Genomic DNA, 22,017 nt, shown 5'->3' on the forward strand with positions numbered 1-22,017 from the left:
TCTGAAAAATTGTCAGGAGTTGCACTTTCTAAATAAGAGTCCAAAATACATACAAATTCTTAATACTTCTTAGAACCTCTCTTGTATACAACCTGTTGTAGAGTGTGTGAACTTGGACTAAGCAGTCAGCAAATGCCCTATAACAGATTTCACCAGCATTTTTTAGCTTCAACTATATTAAACTATAAAAAAAATGCCACCAACAGGCAAACCGTAAACATTTTGAATAAATGCAGAAATGCTTCATATTGAAGTATTTGAAAAAAAAATTCCAACAAGGTGGCCACAGCCTTAAAACATTCAAACTTTTAAGATCTGCCCAAACCTGTGTTGCTTTTTCAAGTTGTAACTTGAGTTCTGTCAACTCCAAATTGGTGTCATGCAGCTGGGCCTTCAATTTTTCATTTTCTTGCATAATCTGTTCATATAACTGAAATAGATTAAAAAAAAATAAAGAAAATGAAAAAGTTAGTCTGAAATTGTGATGCACATAAAGCTGACATGATCATGTTTTACCTTCACAGAATCCTTGCAAAAATGTTCTTACCTTTTTAAAGTCAGTGGAGTCATCTTTGTCTAATCTATTATGTCCAGGTCTTATCCTTTCTAAATAACTGGACGACCCAAGATTTGATTCATATCGGTCAGAGGATAGAACACCAGTACTTCCTATGGCATACCTAAAAACATACGTAACATAATGACATAATGAAATAACCCCGTAAAAATTATTGCCAGATCTATGTTGAACAATATGATTTTAGAAGACATTCTGGTATTAAAAGGAGGCCTACAGACTGTATGCTATAGAGCACATTCAGGTATGTAAGTAAATATAGATTTTTAGAGTTAAATTATAGACAACATGTATTGCTGTAATGTTTCCTAACTGTGACTCACCTACTGTCTAGGACTATGCATGCCAAGATAGCAGTCACTGACAGGACCTCCCCAATGAATTCTCTCCAGAGAAAGCAGTTCTTACTTATTCCACTAATATATAACATTCAGCTAATAATTTTATTAATCCTTCTCGCTCTGAGCTGATTTATATGCAATACACAATCTTGTATATAAAACGCTTCACTGGGGGCACCAATTATCTCATATCACACAGTACAATTAGTCATTTCTGACAGCGTGAAAATATGAATCACAAGTGTACGCGTGTGTGCACGTGTGAATGCGTGTGTAAATCTGTACAGGCGGTCCCCTACTTAAGAACACTCGACTTACATACGACCCCTAGTTACAAACGGACCACTGGATATTGGCAATTTATTGTACTTTAGTCCTAGGCTACAATAAACAGCTGTAACAGGTATCACAGGTGTCTGTAATGAAGCTTTATTGTTAATCTTGATTCTTATGACAATCCAACATTTTTAAAATCCAATTGTCACAGAGACCAAAAAAGTTCTGTCTGGGAATACAATGATAAAATATACAGTTCCGACTTACATACAAATTCAACTTAAGAACAAACCTACAGTCCCTATCTTGTATGTAACCCGGGGACTGCCTGTAATTATTTATTGTTCAGAATAGCTGTGTAATAGACTTACCGTGATATGTTATCAGTCTATAGAACAGGGAGAGAGAAAGGGAAAAAGAATTAAAGTTATGTACAATCTGCTTTATACATTTAGTTTAACAAAAACCTATAAAGGCAAGTAGTAACCTTGAATCTATCAATACAATGGCTGCAGTCCAACATGAGATTGAGGAGGCCAAGCCTCGCATGAGGGCAGAGATTGACAATCTTTTAGTAAAGAAATGCCTGCTGCAGCTGGTTGTCTTGCATACAAAGGCTAAATTCAAATGACCGTCATGGGGACGTATACAAGTACCTATAGACGGCAATAGGCTCCCGATGGTGGTATGGGGCCACACACATGTGGTGCCATACTGCACAGTACACGGGGAAAAGATAGAACATGTTCTCTTCTTTCCCCGTGCGAACGGGCGTGAGTCGTGCATCTATATGGAGAGGGGTGTGCAGCGCTCACCCCTTCTCTCCAGCATCAGGGGTGCCTGTAGCCAAACTGAGGAAGAGGCCTAAGTAGACTATTTTTTTCACCCTATATTTAGTGTCCCTGCAGGTACTTTCAATAATCACATTTATTTACATATAAGGTTCTCTTATATATGACATTTGTATCTCTGCTTCAAATTTTTTTGGGTTAGTGCTTGAAGCAAGACAGAAAGGAAGAGCAAGACATATTTTAATGATTGCCAAATCTTGTAGCAGTAAATTATTTTTAACTGCTTTGTCATGTTCCCATAAAACTTCTAGGCGTTCCAGGTTAGGCCCTGCTTTCTCTTGGATCAATGTGGATGACTAGTGACCTTTCGTCAGCTTGTTCGCATACTTGAGCGGCTGCCAGTGTCAGTGCTATGCGCTACACACCATCAAGAGTAGACTGCTGAAAGGAACCTGTGATGTCTGGGCTAATCCTATTTACATTAGAAACAGTAGAAAGAATGACCATCAAAAATCTTAAACATCCTGTTCTGTAAGCAGTTCTGCCTATGTTTATGCAAGCTCCATGACAAGAATACATATTAGGAAATGCCCCTGCACGTGTTTAGTCAAAAATGAGGAAACTAAAGGTCAAGTAAAGCAGGGCTGTATTTTGAATGGCCTCAATATAAGATATACAGGATCACCTTTGCTTAGGATATAAAGACAAATCATATCACTACAAATTTGTTTTTATAAATTCCACATGTAATAAATTTGCATTGATGTAACTGAATAACAACATTTTCAAGTAGCATTGTATGCAAAAAGGACAATATTGCCAACTTTTCCCTCCCCCCATTTTAGATAATTTTGAATTTACAAATCAAAAAACAGGTTTATACATCAACAACCCATCCAAACAAAAATTCCTAGAATACTTACCCTAGTATCCCTCTTATTCACGCTGTCATCTGTATCAGACTGATGGTCTTGGTCATTTTCATCGCTCTGAAAGAAAGCATGACAAGCATGCAAGTTAGAAGTATGCTCAATTACTTGCCAAGAGTGAAGATGGAGTTTATGTTAAGGGCATTACTGTCACCAAGTTACATTGTACTGTACTGCTGTGCATGGCCTAGTGAAACTACATAGAAGATATCTGGGAACAAAACTCAACAAGTAACACAAGCATGCAGTAAAAAAAAACAATTGTTGATGGTGCAAAATTATGAATGAGAGAAAGTAGTTAGGCTAAATAGACCTTGTGCTGGTCACATCCAGAAGACCAAGCATATTGCAGTGGATAGGAGTACTAGCAGCATAGGGATATATGAGGCAATGAGTCCCTGTCTTCTGGCCAAACTGTTACAGCAGAATACAGCCAACCTTATACTTCTGAAACTTACATCTTGAGTCCAAAAAGAGACTCCAGTAGATCGCCTTTTCTCCCTTGGCCGTCTCCTCTCTCTTATAGATTTAGACTGTGATTTGTCCTCTGACTCTTTCTCCTCCTCTTTTCTCTCATCTAGGAAAAAATAATTACTTTAAAGTGCATTCAATATTAAAAAAAATCTGTAAAATCAGTAAAACAGAACAAAAGAAAAAGGCTCCTATAACATAGGCCTCATGCACACAACAATTTGTAGTGCAGAGAGCGAGCAGCACAAACAGCAGCTCATTCACAGCATAATTGACTCTTTTTGCTCACGTTCAGGCAAGTTGAATGCATTATGTCTCACCAGACCTCCCACAAATTATAGAACAGGTGCTTTTCCTGTACAGATTAGCAGCATGGCCGGTCATTCTCAATGGAAATCCGTGCAGTGAGAGCCGGTCACCTACCGTGGTCCCACAAGCCGTAAACAATGGCATATGGCAGCAGTCACATGCATGAAGCCTTGATAGCAGCAAGTCTTTAATTTGCATATCTTGTTTTGCATATATTGTTTATAGAAATGCAGCCACGCAAAAGGTATAAGAAATATAGCTTGGGACAAAAGGGATGGAGAGTTAAGTGGTGGTAATCTACCATCAAGTAATTTGATGGTATGGTGGCTTAGTGGTTAGCACTACAGCCTTGCAACGCTGAGGTACTGGCTTCAAGTCCCAGCATCAACATCTGCAAAGAGTATGTTCTCTCGTGTTTGCGTGCGTTTCCTCCCACACTCCAAAACTGGTAGGTCAGTTGTGAGCCCCATTGGGGAGAGGGACCGATTTGGCAAGCTCTGTGTAGCACTATTTAATCTATGTGCTTTATATACCGTAAATTAAGGAAATAATAAATACTATTATTGTTGATGCAAGTCTGGATTTGTATGCCTGACTATTTTTCTGCTGGTCAAACCTACACAAGTTTTTCCTTTGTAATACATCTGGTGTATGCGATTTAAAAAATACTCCCCAAACCGCTTTCATCCATTTCCATGTCCGTTAAGGGCAGGTATGGATTTGAGCCAAAATGTGCAACTTTTGTTAGAAGTTGCAACTTTCACACCTGGAATTAAGTAATAACTAAAACAAAGCAGAAATCTGAACCAAACTTTGAAGGAAAACTGCCTTAGGCGGCAAAAAAGTTGCAAAAGCACACATGCCCCAATTGGGCGCAATAGTCGCAAATCAGGCTCAGTTCACAGGGTGAAAATCTTTCCAGCGACTATAAATAAATAAGTTATAACGGAAACCTGCATCGGTTCTGTTTGTTCTGAAGACCTAACCCAAAATATATATGTGCCTCATTAGCATGTAGATTTAATAATAAGGAGAGGGGATTTATCATGGCTATCGCGGGGTGAGCTCTCTTCACCCCTACCGCAAATCTGCCAAAGTATAGAACACATGATATGTCATGCAACCAGATCACAACCCACATAGCGGCTGTGAGAATGTACCGACAGAGAAGGAACCTGATAGTGTCTAAACAAAAAAAAAAGGCAGGGATTGAAGACAAAGGCATACATAAGGTATACCATTATATGCAAAATTTATTTCTGAAATGTTGTCAAAGTTTAGTTACAACAAAACTAATTTATCAACATATGAATGTAGATCCTTTACCTTTCTCTGGCTCTTTTGATGAAAACCTTGATAAGTTCGAGTAGGACGACGAGAGTCCAGTTAGGCTGCTTGGTCGGTTTAGCAAACTTGAAGAATATAAGGAACTAGTGGATGAGGACAGGGATGGCGTTGATGAAACAACAGTAGTACTTGTTGATAATGGCTTGTACCTCTGAAAAATTAGAAACAAAATAAATTGATTTATACACAACATCCACAGCTGTAAGAGATGCAAAGACTACACTTATTTTTCTAGATTTCTAAAGAACCAAATAGGGAAGAGTGCAAACCTTAACCCCTACGGGACTCAGCCTCTTTTGGCCTCAAGGACGCGGACCCATTTTTCACAGATACCCCTGTATCACTATAAGTGCTTATAGCTATGGAATGATATGAGATATCCAGGGGATTTTGAGATTAGTTTAAAAATTTGGATGAAATTCTTTATTTTCAACGTTCTAAATTCTCTACTTTTGATGCAGATAGTCATAGCATTTCCCAAATGTCTGCTTTATGTTGGATGGTTTTTTAAGATTCCACATATTTTACTAGGATGTTATGAGGCTCAGAATTTGGGTGCCATTTTTCACATTTTATGTAAAATCACCAAAACCTGTATTTAGATGGACCTGCTCAAATACTAATTGACACAGAGGCCTAAATAATAGCTAGACTCATAAATCACCCCATTATGGAAACTACACCCCTCCAACGTATGAAAAACCACTTTTAAGAAGTTTGTTAACCCTTTAGGTGTTTAATAGGGGTTAAAACAAAATGGAGGTTCAGTCTGCAAATTGTAATATTTTTTCACAATACACTCATTTTGGGTGGAAAATTAAACATTTACAATGGATTAAATGAAAAAAATATGTGGTAGTGACCTGCTGTATGGGCGCACGGCCGGGCATAGAAGGGAAGGAGGCGCCATCCAGACCAGATTTGCCATGTCACATTGTACAGGAAATATTTTTTTTTCTTCTTTAAATGTGGACCTATAGGGGCTTATTTCTTTTGCCACATGAGATGCACTGTTTTGGTAGGTAATTTTGGGGCATCTATAGATAATTGGTGAGATTTAATTAACTCTTTGTTGGTGGAGGAAATGAAAATCATCAATTTTTAGGAAAATTTTTATTTTTTTTTGTCGTTAACCATACCATAAAAATGGTATATTATTTTTATTCTATGGGTCGCGACTATTACGAAAAGGGGTTAACACCCGCTATCCGAGTCGGCTCCGATCGTGGGTGTTAGCGCAGGCTGTCAGCTGTGATAGACAGCTGACAGCCGCTGCTTCTGGTGCCGGTTCCGTTCGTGAGCCGGTGCCAGAAGCAGGACGTTATACTACGTCCTGGTGCGCTAAGCATGTAGCCCGGGGATGTAGATAACGTTGTGGTGCGCCTAGGGGTTAAGATTTTCTTTCTAGCAGTTTTTATCCTATGCATCATGCATTAATACACCATTATATTTGTTCTTGTATATTTATAACAGAGCTGAGCTAATTGTGGACGCCAAACCTAATGTTCAGGTCCGCTCTTCTCCAATTATAAAAACAGGGTGTATGAACAGATTATGCTCTTAAAGCATAGAGTCAAGAAAAAAAAAGTGTTACAGAATTACTAGAAGAATTGCATTTTGCTTATTTATATCCTATCCCATGATGTTTATCACATATTATATACACACATTTTCATTAAAGGAACAATTCATTCTCTTAAAATCAAGGTTCACTCCTGTCCATTCTTTTGCGAACCAATTTTACATAAAACAAGTACCTCTTCCATGGTGCGGGAGAATCTATAGCGGTAATCATCATTTTTAATCTCGGCTTCCTTCTTTTCCTCTTGTTTTTCTTTGTCTTGTTTTTCTTTTTCTTCACTTTCCTGATCTTTTGTTGGAATAGGGCGACTTCTGCCAATTGTTTTCTCTGCTTCCTGGAGGTCTGTTAATGTTACACCCTGCAAACACAAGATATAAAGTGAATGCACAGTATAAAAGACATTACCTGATCAGGTCCATTACAGAGATGAAATGCAGATAAAGAATATCCTCTACACTCCCTCCCAGTATTCATGCAGCCACAAAATAAGGAAGTTGCCCTGCAAAACCTTCACCTGAATCATGTTTTTACTCTGGGTCACCAGCATACTTTCAAAAGTTGATTTTAGAAGGTAGAAGGACATGGATAACAAATATAAGAAGATTAGCACAGTCACAGTATCTGGATCTATGAGTAAGTGTCCCTGATCATGCCTGATTTTGATGATGTTTTTCCTTTAAGATAAAATATTATTCTATACAGCAAAGAAATTTAGATTTCATTGAATTGGATATAGGGGCTTCAGACAAGTACACCAACTAATCCATCTAAAACAATACAGATATAGCAACAGGTCAGCCATGTCACCAAAGTGGGGGGGGGAGGGGAGGGGAAAGGAAAGGAAATAAATCTATATAGTAATCCAAAAAAATGGTGGCACACCAAAACACAGTAAACAAAATTTTCCTATTCTGGTGCAGCTGAACACACACACACACTTTTCTTGGAAATCTATACTTTTATAGTATTAAAAAATGGAAGCCTACCATGGAATGAGGGGGGGGGGAAAAGTGATAGAAAAAAATCCAAATAATCCAGCAGAACTGCAAAAACTAATTTTTTATTTATTCAGTATGCATTAATGTTCTAAATCATGACTGATCATGTTACTTTATTAACCCAGAGTGTAAATGCCAAGATGAATAGGAGTTTAAAGGAAACCTACCATCAAGTATCTACCTAATAAGGTAGATCAGGTGGCAGATTCATCTATTGGATTGCAGCCCAAATTTTTTTTTACCAAATACTTAAGTGGCCCAGAACTTAGTAAAACTTTTATCTGATAATAATGCAAAATTACCTAGAGGCTACTGGAGGAGTAGCTGCACCATGGAACGGTAGCCTCTTTAAATAATTTGCATATTTATCAGATAAAAGTCTGGGACACTAAAGAATTAGGTAAAAAAAAAAAAAAAAAGTATTGGGCTACAATCTAGATAAACCTGCCACCGGAGCTACCTTATTAGGCTGATCCGTGATGGTAGGTTTCCTTTAAATGTAGTAAACGAAGTGTAGCATTGACACTCCGGGTTAAGAAAGTACCCTCACTTTATTTTATGTATAGTGTAGCTCTTAATTATAGGATGATCTAGATGTAGGGATACCTGTGTGGATCTTCTGGACTGTCTTGCTTGTCTAGACCTAGCTTTTCTTTGGGACTCTGACTCTTCATCCCGAACTGGAGTGAGATATGACCTGGAACAGATAAGCAGGACTACTTAAAAACTTTACTTGTATCATCCCAAAAAAACTAAACTAAGGCTACATTCACACAAAAGTAAGGGGGCATATAGACAGCCGCAAGCTTGCGGCCACATATACGCCCCCATAGATGGCAATAGGCTTCAGGCAGTGGTACACGTGTGTGGAACCGTACAAATTGAAAAGATTGAACATGTACTACCTTTTCCCCGTGTGCACAGCTAGGCGCAAATCCCAATGTAGAATGCCGGGCGGGCATTTGTTTGTGTGCATGTAGAAAATTATTTCTTGATGTCACATGACATCCCCATGAACCATATTTAATTGACAAAGCATGCATGTCCTTCACAGTTTATATGATATCACATCAGGGGTGGCTCATTCCCTGTACAGGATACCCCTTCTTGGCTTAGAGTGCGATTTTCTGCGTACTAGAGACTCCTGTGCTGGGTAAATTACATATAAAGCATAGCAAGAGATGTGCTCAAATCAGCTAAAGAGATCATTATTAACAGCTTCATGAGTATTAAGAAAAAGCACAAATAAAGTGACATAAAAGCTTAACATTACATCACAATTACAGCAGGCCTGTGTAAAAGGGGAAATATTGACTACTGTGCAAGTAATATACACATCTACAAAGAAAAGAAAGAATCATGCAAGAGATGTACACACCTGCGTCTTTCCCTGACCTCCGCTGTGGAAGGAACAGTGCCAGTGGAAGTGGTGGTCACAGATGTGTAAGTGGTGCTGGGATTTACAACAGTTGGTGCAACTGGAATGGCGACTGCTGTAGGGACAGTATCCTTGTCTTTTTCAGAGCTATCGTCTGCCCACAAACGGTTTGAGGTACTAAAACACGGCAGGAAGCAACACAGAGGAAAGAGCAAACGCACAATGAAAGCCAATACTAAGGAGCACAATTATATTTAGAAGCAATTACACAAATATGCTTATAGAGCAGGGGTAGGGAACGTACGGCTCGGGAGCCAGATATGGCTCTTTTGTTGGCTGCATCTGGCTCTCAGACAGGTCTTTAATAAATAGTGATGGCTGCTGTGTCTCTTAGGCCCCTTCTATACTTGCGTTTTTCACGCACGTGTTCTACGCGTGCTTTTGACGCGCAGAACTTGCATTGCACTCTGACCCATTGTAATCAATGGGCTTTTTCAGATTTGCATTTTTATTCACGCACACACACGCGTGTTTTTTTAACGCACGTTTAAATCTCTGCATTCTCTACTTTTGCAAGTCACACCCGTGAAAGACGCACCATATGGTAATGCATCAAAAACGCATTGCACTCTGAGACACATGCAAGTGCAATGCGTTTTTCATGCATCAATTGCCAAATAAAAGATAGAGCTCAGCCCTGAGTCCTTTAAATTGCATTGAAAACGCGCATGAAAAACTGAGACACTGAACAAATTTTGACGGAAAACTGATTGAACTCTGATGCAAAATGTCAGTTTTTCACTGACCAAACCCTGATCGCACCCTGATCAGACTCTGACGTGATCTGCAATGCAAGTGTGGAAGGGGCCTTAGACTGATCAATGTGGCTAACCATCTACTGGGAGGCATGTGCTGTAGCTACCTATGTACTGGGAGGCATGTGGTGGGTGTTAGGATTTGGAATAGTGAACCCCCTGGACCACCGCGGACGATGATGTAAGCAGACACCTGGGACCGGAATGTAAGTGGCACTTGGTCTTCACCAGAGCCCGTCGCAAAGCAGGATGGTCTTGCTGCAACGTGGTACCACCAGGTCATTCCACAGGCATGACTTGTGCGCGGTGGCAGCCAAGGTCGAGGTGCAGGATCACTAGGCAGTCTCGTGGTCAGGAACAGGCAGACGGTCAAGGCAGGAGGCAGTGATGCAAGGTCGGGGATGGATCAAGAGGTCAGGGCTGGCAGTGAAGGAGCAGAATCAGGAACAGATCTGGGGTAACAACAGGAGGTCAACACTTGGGAAGGAAACACTGTGGAAAGCTGCCTCATAGGCATGAAGCACTAAGATCTGGCGGGGAATGCTGGGAGCCGCCGGTCTTTACAGGAACCCATGAAGTGGGTAGCTCCAATCAGCGGTGCGCTGGCCCTTAAAACAAACGAGTGCCGGCGCGCTGGCCAGCCAGGACGGGAGTGGGAACATGATGAGGTGAGTGAGCTCAGAAAGGGGCGCTGCCACAGAGAGGGGCATGGGTGTGCCTGCGATACCAGACGTAGATCGCAGGGGCACCCGTGACATTGGGACTACCTATCTACTTGGGGGCATGGGCATATTGTACGGCTCTTACGGAATAATATTTTAAAATATGTGGCGTTCATGGCTCTCTCAGCCAAAAAGGTTCCTGACCCCTGTTATAGAGTATGTCACAAAGGCACACAAAGTGTTACAGAAGAAAATTCACAGCAGAGGGATATTAAAGACAATCCTGAAACCCTACCTGACATTTCAGAGCATCTGCTATAAATACTAATCTTTTATAAATTTGCGGATAGGCTAGTTCATACTCACTGAACGCTCTCATGCCAACTCTCTATTATAATATGGGCAGTACAGGGGGGAGGGGGGATTTATTATGGATTGTACACCCAAACAGCGTACAAGCCAGGATTTAGTCGCAATTCCCGGTGCAACTATTCTGCCTTCTATGTCACTTTGGCGGGGGCAACACTTGGGAGGGCCAAGCACTACCTATAGTCTGTGTCAACTTCAGGCACAGGCTATCACGCAGTTTCATGCCAAAATAAATAAAACTGCTGATGAGAAGGGAATAAACTTGGAATACGGTACCTGCTTGATAAGCCTGAAGAACCAATAGTATTCCTTGACGTACTAATAGTGCTAGACAGACTCCGTGTTAGTCCAGAAGAGGTAATAGTCGGTGTAGATCCAGATGTAGTACTTGGAACACTAGAACTTATAAGATCATCTTGTCTTCTCCCAAAGGAGCCACTGATTGAAAAAAATGTCAAAAATAAAATTCCAAAACATACAAAGAAATGTTCCAACAGAAATATTGCCTTCCATAAAAGCTTTAAACAGGTGCACACATACATACATATATATATACATACATACACATATATATATACATACATACATACATATATACATATACACACATACATACACATACATATATACATATACACATATATACATATATATATATATGAGATGCACATATTACCGTTTCCCTGAAAATAAGACCTAGTGCAATTTCTTTCAAGCTTAGAAATATAAGCCAAAAAAGAAAGAAAAAAACGTTTTTACTCTTTCTTTTTAGATTCTAATTGAGACTCGGACCGAGGGGTAGCTCTGAGGGGTGAATTGAGTACCACTAAAAATTGATTAGAAATATAAGGTCTCCCCTGAAAATAAGTCCTAGCAGCAGTCACTGGATATTATGGTATAGAATCACTGACTTTTGCGTTGCAAATGCACTACAAGCAGCTAACTGGACAAGAAGGGGTCATATAACACAAGTGCCATTGCTAAACATGAGAGATTGGGGCCATCGATTCCAATAGAAATGGAGCCCCATGAAATTCAGAGTTTGGAGAGTTAAAAGGATGTTAGAGAAGTTGTTGATATGATGGGGATAAAAGTTAAATGTACCATAGATTGTTGTACAGGGAAATAGAGTCACAAGATTCTATTACAGGTTTATGCTGATGTTTGTGGTGACATGACTACAGTTTATGAATAGATATTGAAGTTTTTTCTTTTTTTGTTCAACAATAAATAAATTAAATAAATAAATTATTGGTCATGGAAATATAAGACATCCCCAAAAACATGACCTAGGTTTCTCTTTAAGACCAAAAATTAATATAAGACACACTGGGGGACATGTATCAGTCCTATTGCTTTCATTTTTGTACAACTTTTTGTGAGACCTTTTGCAGTCTGCGACTTTTTAGGTGCAGAATCAAGCAGCGTACTAATGTTAGCTGGCTCAAGGATTTAATGCAGTGGTCGTATTCATCTTTGTAGCTCAGGTGTTTGATCACCTTGTGCGACTTTTCGGCTCTGAAATTGTCCCATTCTTGCACCTAATAAGTCCCAAAACAGAGCATGCCAAAAAGTGGCAGCAAAAAACTATTATACAGGGGCCTCATTGTCTTATTTGCGGGAAACACTGTACAAGCCATTTACAGGTAGTAATGTGACTTTGAAGAATCAATGTAGCTGATTATAGACATGAAGTAGCCCAGAAACTCTCAATTACCAATAAACACTACTAGTGAAGTAAGCCATTGAAGTATCCTATTCTCATTGATCACTGGCATATCTGCATGAAAATGAAACCAAAAATGTCTGACAGGAAGAGAAAGGGGGTACCCAATGCCACCTGCCACTTCAAAGATTCAGTGCCAACAAGGGTTTGGGGGATATAGTTTCTGTAAATTTCATGAAGAGGAACCGACATTCTAGAAAATATTTTTTATCCAAAAAGCCTAAAGCCACAATGAAGTGATATTTTCCCCCTTCTGTCATGTCTGACCCTCATAGGTCTTCTGGACCATATGGTAAAATTACAAAATTTTAGTGAAAGCTCCCTATTTGTCTCATAGATATACTAGCAATGAAAAAAGTTGAAATAAAAATATGCATATCCTGCAGGGGTTTTCCTAAAATAGACTGCTACTGAAAAAAAAAACGCTCATTCCACCTCCACTAGTGCACCATCCCTCCATCTATGTCATACAAACCTTCGTTGATAGCTGGTATTTAGAATTTCATTAACAGAACTGTTCTTCTTCAGATCGTCCTCCCATCTTCGTCTTGTATAGGATCCACCAAGACGGGAAAGGCCAATAGAAGATTCTCTGCAAAAGGACATCCAACAAAGGTTAACAGGATGCTGGAAATCAGTTGGTCCAATCCTATAGCAACATAATTATAACTGCATTGTGTTTTAAAACAGAAGCCATAACCTAGGGATGGATTTACCGACTCACAACGACGTCTGTCCACTTTTGTTGAGGTTATTGAACCAAGGCAATATGACCAAAATAAGTATGACTTGCTGTCCACCTGGTAATTGCAGTAGTTATAAATGGGGGTCTTCACAACTCAGAGGTAGGTGTATTAAACGTTTTTATTCAAGGTCATCAAAACACAAAGCGTTTCTGGTTTTTTTTTGGGAATAAAAACTTTTAAATACACCTACCTCTGAGTGCGCCATCCATTTGGACCTCAACAACAAACTTGTCATACAGAGGCTGGGTTTGGGGCATATTACAGCAAACACCCAGCGCTAAGCCCCACGATTGGTGCTAGAAAGAATTAACTCCTTGATTGCTATCAGCAGCATTTAAATAACAGCTGCGTGTGGGCTCCGCCATCTTTGCAGAGTTACTGCTGCAAACACCCACCATGAGCCTTCTTCAAACATTTCATGTTCTATTGTGTATTCACCTCAAAATGGTTACAATAAATAACAGTTTACCTCACCAACAAGAAAAAAAAAAAAAACACCCACAAACCTTCGCACATTATACAGAACAAGAATTTCTTCTGTACCAAGTTAATCTTTTTGTATCTAAACTAAAGCATTTACAGAAAATCAAAGTACTGAAAGTTTCTTCTGCAAGTTATATAGCATACAGAGGGGATACATTACCTGTTCTCTTTTTCTTCTATGTCAGAAGTGCTAGCTAGTCGCCTTGGGATTGTTGGAGCAACATATGCTAGCCTGGTTCCTCTAGCATCTTTGTCCTAAAAATTGAAACAAAAAAAAATCACACAATTACAAAAAGCACTCAGAAAATACCCACTTCCTCTTCACTATTCAATTACAGCGGATCAGTTGGGTGCCAACTGTAAAACCCCCTATATATCAACTGATATTTATGGCCTTTAAATACTGCTATTAACTTGTCATAAGTATTAAGACCCTGTGCTCAGTATTAAGTAGAAGCATCTTTCGAACTAGAACAGTCAAGAGTCTTTTTGGAAATGGTGCACACCTGGATTCTCCAGTTCCCCCAGTCTGAGGTCCAGGGCACTGGTTTTCATCCAGGATATGGTAACATCTTTCCAGTCATCCTGTTCCTGCTACCATAGCATGATGCTGCAACCACCACGTGTCACTTTTGGGATTGTATTTGGAAGGTGATGAACAGTGAGTGTTTCTGCACACATACCACTTAGAATTACACCAAAAAGTTATAACTTTGTCTCATCAGACCAGGGAATCTTACGTCTCATAGTCTGCGGGTGGTTGATGTGTTTTGTTGCAAACTAAATGCAGGTTTTTGTGCGTTTTGGACGGAGAAGAGGCTTCCATTGGCAAACTCAATCAGAAGCCCCTATTGGTGGAGGGCTGCAGTGATAGTGGACTTTGTGGAACTATCTACCTACAACATCCCTGGAGCTAATCAACAGTGATTATGGGGTTCTCCTTTACCCTTCTCACAAAGTCTCTTCTAACACAATTGTTTAGTCTGACTGGACAGTACAGGTCGAGGAAGAGTTGCGGTCGTCTAAAACTCTGAAGGTCACTGTGCTTTTAGGAAGCTTTAGTTCTGCAGAAATTGTTTTGTAACCTAGGACATATCTGTTCCTTGCCACAATTCTGTCTGAGCTCCTTGGGCAATTCCTCATAATTCTCATGTGCTCTGACATGCATTGTGAGGTCTTATATAGACAGGTGTGTGCCTTTCCTAATCAAGTCCAATCAGTTAAACACAGCTCGACTTCAATGAAGGAGTAGAACCATCTCGAGGATCAGAAGGAGATGGATAGCATGCAAGTTAAATATGACTGTCATAGCAAAGGTTCTGAATACTTATGACCATGTGATATTTCAGTTTTTCTTTTTCAATAAATTAGCAAATATATCTACTTTTTTCCCCATCAAGATGGGGTGCAGAGTCTACATTAATGAGCAAAAAATAAACCTCATCTTTACAATTGGCTGCAATGAAAAAGTGAAAAATGTAAAAAGGTGTCAGAATACTTTCCATACCCACTGTATAATGCATCTGTTAGACTTCTGTTATCAGTTTAGCGACAGAAGTTTCTAAAGGTGCTGATGAAACTTCAGTTTCTGGTAAACAGGTTCCCTTTAGCTATATAGTTTCCTCTCAGCTACATGCAAGATAAGGCTTAAAAGCTATTTAATGATCATAAGAATTTCATTTCATCATTGGTAAACCATCACCTTTTCTTTATTGTCCAGAGTAGAGGAAAGCCTAGGACTTGAAGCTGAACGCATGACCCCAGTGAAGTCCCTCTCCTTTTGACCTTCTCTGGACGCAGTAATCTCAGATAATGCACCATAACTTCCCGTCTTACGGAGTCCCAGCCGCCAGGAGGCTGGAGATTCGTCCTTCCTTTCTTCCTCCTTAGGAGAGATTTTGGTTGCGGGAGTAGGGAACTGCAATCGTAAACATTGAAGCCAATGATTTATACACATACATATATACCGTTTCTGAAAATATCCCAACACCAAAGCAATCATCCATGAAATTTCCAAAAGGCATTTGATCAAGTTATGCAGGTTGAAGGATTTTATGTCACATTAAAAAGGGGAAACATTTGATTAAATAACCCAAGTGTAAATCTCCATGGGGTTAAAATATCACTGAAAACAAAAAGCACACAGGAAAACTTGTTAATAAAAATGATGAAAAAACACCCATCGTTGAAACCAAATAAACAGATTCACTTGGAAAGTTAGACAGTCATCGAAAACAGCACATATTAACATTTGTCAGTTCAAGACCATGCACAGTGATGTAAATCTGATTAAAGTACAGCCTGAAACCACAGTGTAATGTGCACACTATTTCCTCACCATAGATTTGTCACCTTTACTCGGCACAAGGACAATGCCAGTTTTGCGCAAGCACTGTCTCCAAGAATTAGGTTGTGCGGAATCCACCACTGGCATGAAAGGTGCAATGAAATCATACTGAACCCAAGATGAGCAAGACAGAATGAGAAGGAAAGCATAGTATGAGAAAATGAAAAATGGGACTATTTTATCTTTCTGGTTTATACAGCTACTGAAGTAGATGTCCAAGGATTGCCATTTTATTGTACAAGTGTACATAAATCAAGAATGAATTATCTGGGAAGATAAAGCTACAACCAAGACTTCTCTTTGTCTTCTGAATTGTGGAAACTTCTTGAGATATTTACATAGAGCACAAAAACTTAAGGGTGTTGGGCATGAAACCACCATATCTAAAGACCTAACTGATCAGAGTCAACACCAGCTTTAAGATAAGAACATTACTACTAAAGGGTCACTTTACCAAATCATGAACATTTCCATAGGGATTCAATCTCTTATGTCTTGTGTGGGACTGCATACATATATTTTCCCATAGACAAGCCAGAATATTTGCTTTGCGGATGGTAGGAGATGGGACATTTTTCTCTTTAAGTCACTATTCTGGTGAGCTGTATAACAGTGGGTCTCTGATGAGCCGGATGAATGGCTCAGACACTATAGTATGGATCGAGTGTGCAGCTTCCAGCTCCATCACTGCTCAGGTGCTAAGGCCAACAGTATGCTGGTACATCTGATCAGTATAGGGTGGAAAAGCTGAACCCCAATCACATACAAATTGACCGATCCATAAAATACTGAAAGTGTTTCACAGGAATGGCTCAATTTACCTCTCCTCAGAAAATGAATGGTGGGGAAACAATTACACAAATAGAAATGCCTTTAAATGATGCCTGCATTCATTTATATCATCTATAATCTATTTAAATAGGCATATAAATGTAGGAAAACTTACAAGTCTTGTGTAGGTCTAAAACTTATCAGTATTAACACTATAATCTGTGATTATATACATAATAAACATGAAAAAAGAATTATGAAGGTTAAAACTTAAAACCAAAGAAAATGAGAGAGAGAATGGGGTTATTACGTGGGAATGTGAAGTTATAAAGGGCAATTGTCACCATTACTAATGCAATTGTGGATTCCATCTTTCTAGATTATTGTACAGGCAGTGACAACCTTGCTGCCCACTGTAAACAGCTTTAGGCCTTCATGCAAATCCAAGAGCGTATGGCTGCATGCAGTCACAACATGCAAAGAGTCGAAACAAACTACTGGACAACATTATGCAAACAGGTTCAAAGTGACCAATATCTGGGGTAATACCAGTCGCAAATACTGTAGTGTTTTGGGTCTTAAAAAAATGCCCCATCCTCCTCTTCCCTAATGGCAGTTGTCAGGAGGACCCAAAACAGGCTATAATGTCACACACATACAGTGGGTTAGGCAAATGTGCATCTAGTTAATAGGACCATCAAGCCAACAGCTCACGTCAGTATGAAAACCTATGGATGAGGATTAAGAGGATTCTACAAATTAGATGAATGTCAACCCTTCCCTCCATGGCAGATGTTAAGAGAAGAATCACACATGATACATTTTACCATGCCTGATCCTTTGTTATCACAGGATAGAGCCCTCTCCAGAATATACACAGTCAGGGAAAATGTGTAAGGTGGTTGGAGGAACAACCAGGCTTGCCATGGATAAAAGCTCACCAACATCCCCACTGAATTACCCCCCCTTCCCCCTTTCCCAATTTTCTATTTGGAGTTTGGTAAACACCCCAAAATGTTAAATTGAATTTGTGTAACGTGTCTGAGAAAACAGTTTCCTTGTATTGTATTACTAATATTACAATATTACATATATACTCAGCAAAAGAACAGATACAAAGAAATAGGATTAACTAGCATCCACGAACTTTACATATACATTGGGCATTTACCAAGAAATTAAGGGCGTTAAACTGTAATTGAAAATGTGAACGCAACAAAAACTCAAAAAAATACTTGAGAAAAAAAAAAAAAAAAATTACAGAAGCAGCAAAAGGCGGTTCTCTGGTCCAAGTCCAAGAGATACCTTACCTTCTTTACGGGTGATGTAGGTGTGACTTGCCCAGATGGTACAGTTGATGCAGGGGCCGTTACATTGGTCATTTGAGATCTGTTGTTCGAGCTATTTGTAGATGGTTTGGTTTTATCTGCAGATAAAAAAGAAACACATGAGGATTGTTTCTTGCTTCAGATCAGCAAATTTCACTACTGAAATATGAATATGAAAAAATCCTCCATATGCTTGTCACATCTAACCCTAGGTTGTCTGATTGGCTGTATATGGTAGGATCAAACTAAAATATGGCAGTATATGTGGATTTTACTAATCATTCAGTACAATGTGCAAATTGCGGAAGACCGCAGGCTGTCATAGCAACAGATCTCCGCTCCCCGATGACCTCACAGGGAGAGACTATCCTCATCAAGCTTTTTGAAGCCACTGAAAGCTTTGCCGGCGGCGATCAAACACTGATCGCAGGTGTTACTGGCAAGTCTTTGCTGCAATATGCAGCAAAGATTTACCGGCTATGGAGAGGGCTCAGCCGGTAAACCCTTTCCAGGCACCCGACATGCACAGTACTATTACGGCACGCATTGGGAAGGGGTTAAGAAGGAATTTTACCCAAAATAGGAAATGAAGTGTTATTTACAAAATAAAAAAAGTAACATGTTCACATTTTCTTACCAGTTTCTGCTTCAGATTCAGAGTCTTCCTCCTCCTCTTCCTCACTGGAACAGCTAGATTCATCTTTCTTTCCTTCATCTTCCTCATCCACCTTTTCTTGTTCAAGTGACTCAATGCTTGAAATCGTCTTCTCATGCTCGATGATCAAGGTTTCTTTGCTGTAAGTAAACACAAATTGTACTTCATGACAGAACCATAATATATTTTTTTCTGTACCAAGGTCTTGGGTCACAAATGAAGAGTTGGATTTTATAAAATCACATATAAGTTTAACCGGAGGGTCGCTAAGAATTTAAGGGGATATATATATAGTACATGAGGAGAGCTATATTTGGGTGTGATAGATGTATTAGGACATATACATTAGGGCAGTGATGGCAAACCTTTTAGAGACAGAGTGCCCAAGCTACAACCAAAACCCACTTATGTCGCAAAGTGCCAACATGACAATTTAAGCAGTAAGTTATTGCTCCTTGCTGAAGCACAGGTTGTAATCGTATTGGCCTCCTGAATTCACCAATACAATAGAAAGATGATGGAATTTGGATTGTAGCTTCCCTCCAGGGGAGGGAGAGGGAGAATCAGGGGAGCAGAAGCTCCAATGACAATCCATCTATATCCACACCTTCTCGCTCCTCCTGTAGTTCTGGAAGCCAAGGAAGTCGCTTTAAAATAGCGCTGAACATGGCAGATCCTGGGCTGTATTGGATCACAGGAAAAAGCCATGAGTCCTAAATGGCAAACTGTGTTGGGGTGAAGGCCTGGGTGCCCAGAGAAACGGCTCTGAGTGCCACCTCTGGCACCCGTGCCATAGGTTAGCCACCACTGTATTAGGGTGTATACACACACAGCATCTCCCTAAGATATATATATCCTCACATATATAGTCCTCACTGATACATGTATAGCACCTTCCTTATATGAAGCACCTCCCTCATACATATAAAGCACCAACTCACCCTTATACAGCACCCCAACAACACATATACAGGCTCTGTACAAGAGGAGGGGCAGTATGTGTATTATGCAGCACCCCATATATTATATATGCCACATCTCCCTAATTATTAGGCAAATAATATTATGGCAAAATAACAGTTGTGAAGTTGCAACAATAAGTAATTGAAGTGACAATATGAACAACTGTATTAAAAGGGCCATGGCATTAGGAAGGTTGAGAACCACTGATCTAGTGAAATACTGCATTTCCAGAAGGAACAGCGGATCACAAACTTATGAGAGAATATAAAAAATAGTCAATTTCTAAACAGTTTGTGATAACTTATTGATGAAAATACTTACTTCTTTAGGGATTTCAGTGACTGGTTGTTCTCTGTAGTAGATGACTCAATTAAAGGAGATTTCTCTTGTTTTTCACTAAGGAGCTGTAAGAATGTAGAATGCCTTATTAGAATAATCCCTCTATAGGACTTAAAAATGTTCTTCCTTTTCTGAATCATGAAAAAGTTTTATTCAGATCCACTGCCAAATATCTCTGTACTGTACACTTCGGTATTGTGCAAATAGCATGATTTATCTGTGTTCATCTCTATAGGAGGGTAGAAAAACTGACATCCCAAAATAACAGCTCATGTAGTCAAGTCACACATTCTTAAAGTAATAGTTAATTCATAGTAATAGCAGAGATTGTAAAGCTAACATAAACAGCATGTGAAAGTATTCAGAATCTGCTAATTTTTGGTTAGCCAACCATGTGCATGTGGCTTCCCATGTCTCACCAAATCATAGATATCAGAAGGAAAGAAGGATCATCTACTCCCTCCTCTTATGCACCTGTAATGCGACTGTCAGACTTCAGAGAGCCGGATGTCAGTCATTTAGCTGACAGCGGTTTCATGTGTATAGGAGCCTTAAATATTTTATACCTGACTTGCCATATCTATACATCGTTGGATTATTTTTGCAGATGTGTTAAATTTATATGTTTGACTGCCATACATCAGTTGGCCAGCCGAACACCTAACGTAGAAGGTCATAACCTGCCACTGTGTTTATGGCCAGGTTAATTGGCATCAAAGAATAGGACATCCTTTGTTTCAAAAAAGAATATTGTTAACTATACACTGTAGATTTCATCAATTCCTCTTGACCCTTTGTACACAGGAACAACCTGATGAAAGAGACCTCTGGTGCCTTATTGCTTCCTTGAACAAAGGATTGGCATACTAAAATCCAACATGTGCTGGACGACTCATACACATGTTTAGTTGGCTAGAGATGAGCAGGTTAAAGGAAACCTACCATTTCAAATGGTCGGTGTAAGCTGCAAGTACCGAGCACCAGCTCAAGGTGAGCTGGTGCCGATGCTTACTTTCGTTAGTGTTTTTAACTGCTGTATCGCGGTTTTAACACTTTTTAAAGTTTATAGCAGTAGTTGCTTCGGCGCTGCATGCACACGGAGACGTCATTTTCCTATGTAGGCGCGCGCACGATCGTGTGCGCCTACATAGGAAATGCCGGAGATGTTGCATGCGCAGCGCCGAAGCAGCTTTTGCTATAAACTTTAAAAAGTGTTAAAACCGCGATACAGCGGTTAATAACACTAACGAAAGTAAGCATCGGTATTTATAGCTTACACCTACCATTTGAAATGGTAGGTTTCCTTTAAGTAAAAATATATCTAAAAGGAAGTGGCGACAACAGTATTAAAAAAACTAAAAACAAAATAAGAATTCAGAAAGTAATGATAAAGCAGCAATACACCAACCAGATTTTGTTTCTTTTGAAGTTCTTCCAAATATCCTAAAATATCTTCATCTGCAACATCAAATGCCGTTTGACCCTGCAAGAATGCAGAACGTTAATCACTCAGGGACAGATGAAACAACGGTTAGAAATAACCAACAAAGGAGAAAATAAATATGATTTTGATAGACTGTATATACTCTAGTATAAGCCGATATATATAGTATATCACTTTAGTATAAGCAAAGTCTATGAAAAAAAAACTCACCTTTCCCATGCTCCTCCCCCCGCCCCCAAGAGTTCTGTTCAGTCTTCTGAAGCTTCAGCTCCGAGTCCCTGCTGTGTTGCACACACCATGACGTCAGCCACTTGCCAACATCGGAGCACATTATAATATCAGCAAGCAGCTAACGTCATGGTATATCCGA

At 39.5% G+C, this 22,017-nt stretch overlaps 1 protein-coding gene across 5 annotated transcripts in view; it reads right to left on the reverse strand.

Moving 5' to 3' along the window:
- The window catches only part of PPP1R12A (protein phosphatase 1 regulatory subunit 12A), a 69,254-nt gene that overhangs the window by 8,214 nt on the left and 39,023 nt on the right, over window positions 1-22,017 (reverse strand). For 2 of the 5 annotated variants that reach the window (XM_072146801.1, XM_072146802.1), the window contains exons 6-23: window positions 21,612-21,686; window positions 20,186-20,268; window positions 18,884-19,041; window positions 18,229-18,344; window positions 16,139-16,255; window positions 15,503-15,718; window positions 13,961-14,055; window positions 13,047-13,163; window positions 11,122-11,283; window positions 9,000-9,176; window positions 8,228-8,318; window positions 6,799-6,981; window positions 5,021-5,192; window positions 3,373-3,491; window positions 2,909-2,974; window positions 1,566-1,582; window positions 548-680; window positions 326-430 (exon numbers count right to left, since the gene is read on the reverse strand). In XM_072146801.1, the coding sequence (XP_072002902.1) occupies window positions 326-430; window positions 548-680; window positions 1,566-1,582; window positions 2,909-2,974; window positions 3,373-3,491; window positions 5,021-5,192; window positions 6,799-6,981; window positions 8,228-8,318; window positions 9,000-9,176; window positions 11,122-11,283; window positions 13,047-13,163; window positions 13,961-14,055; window positions 15,503-15,718; window positions 16,139-16,255; window positions 18,229-18,344; window positions 18,884-19,041; window positions 20,186-20,268; window positions 21,612-21,686 (2,202 nt within the window). The remainder of the gene's footprint in view (window positions 1-325; window positions 431-547; window positions 681-1,565; window positions 1,583-2,908; window positions 2,975-3,372; window positions 3,492-5,020; window positions 5,193-6,798; window positions 6,982-8,227; window positions 8,319-8,999; window positions 9,177-11,121; window positions 11,284-13,046; window positions 13,164-13,960; window positions 14,056-15,502; window positions 15,719-16,138; window positions 16,256-18,228; window positions 18,345-18,883; window positions 19,042-20,185; window positions 20,269-21,611; window positions 21,687-22,017) is intronic. The other 3 variants (XM_072146803.1, XM_072146805.1, XM_072146804.1) reach the window with 2 other exon arrangements.

The sequence above is a fragment of the Engystomops pustulosus genome, chromosome 4, assembly GCF_040894005.1.
Source record: "Engystomops pustulosus chromosome 4, aEngPut4.maternal, whole genome shotgun sequence".
NCBI lineage: Eukaryota > Metazoa > Chordata > Amphibia > Anura > Leptodactylidae > Engystomops > Engystomops pustulosus.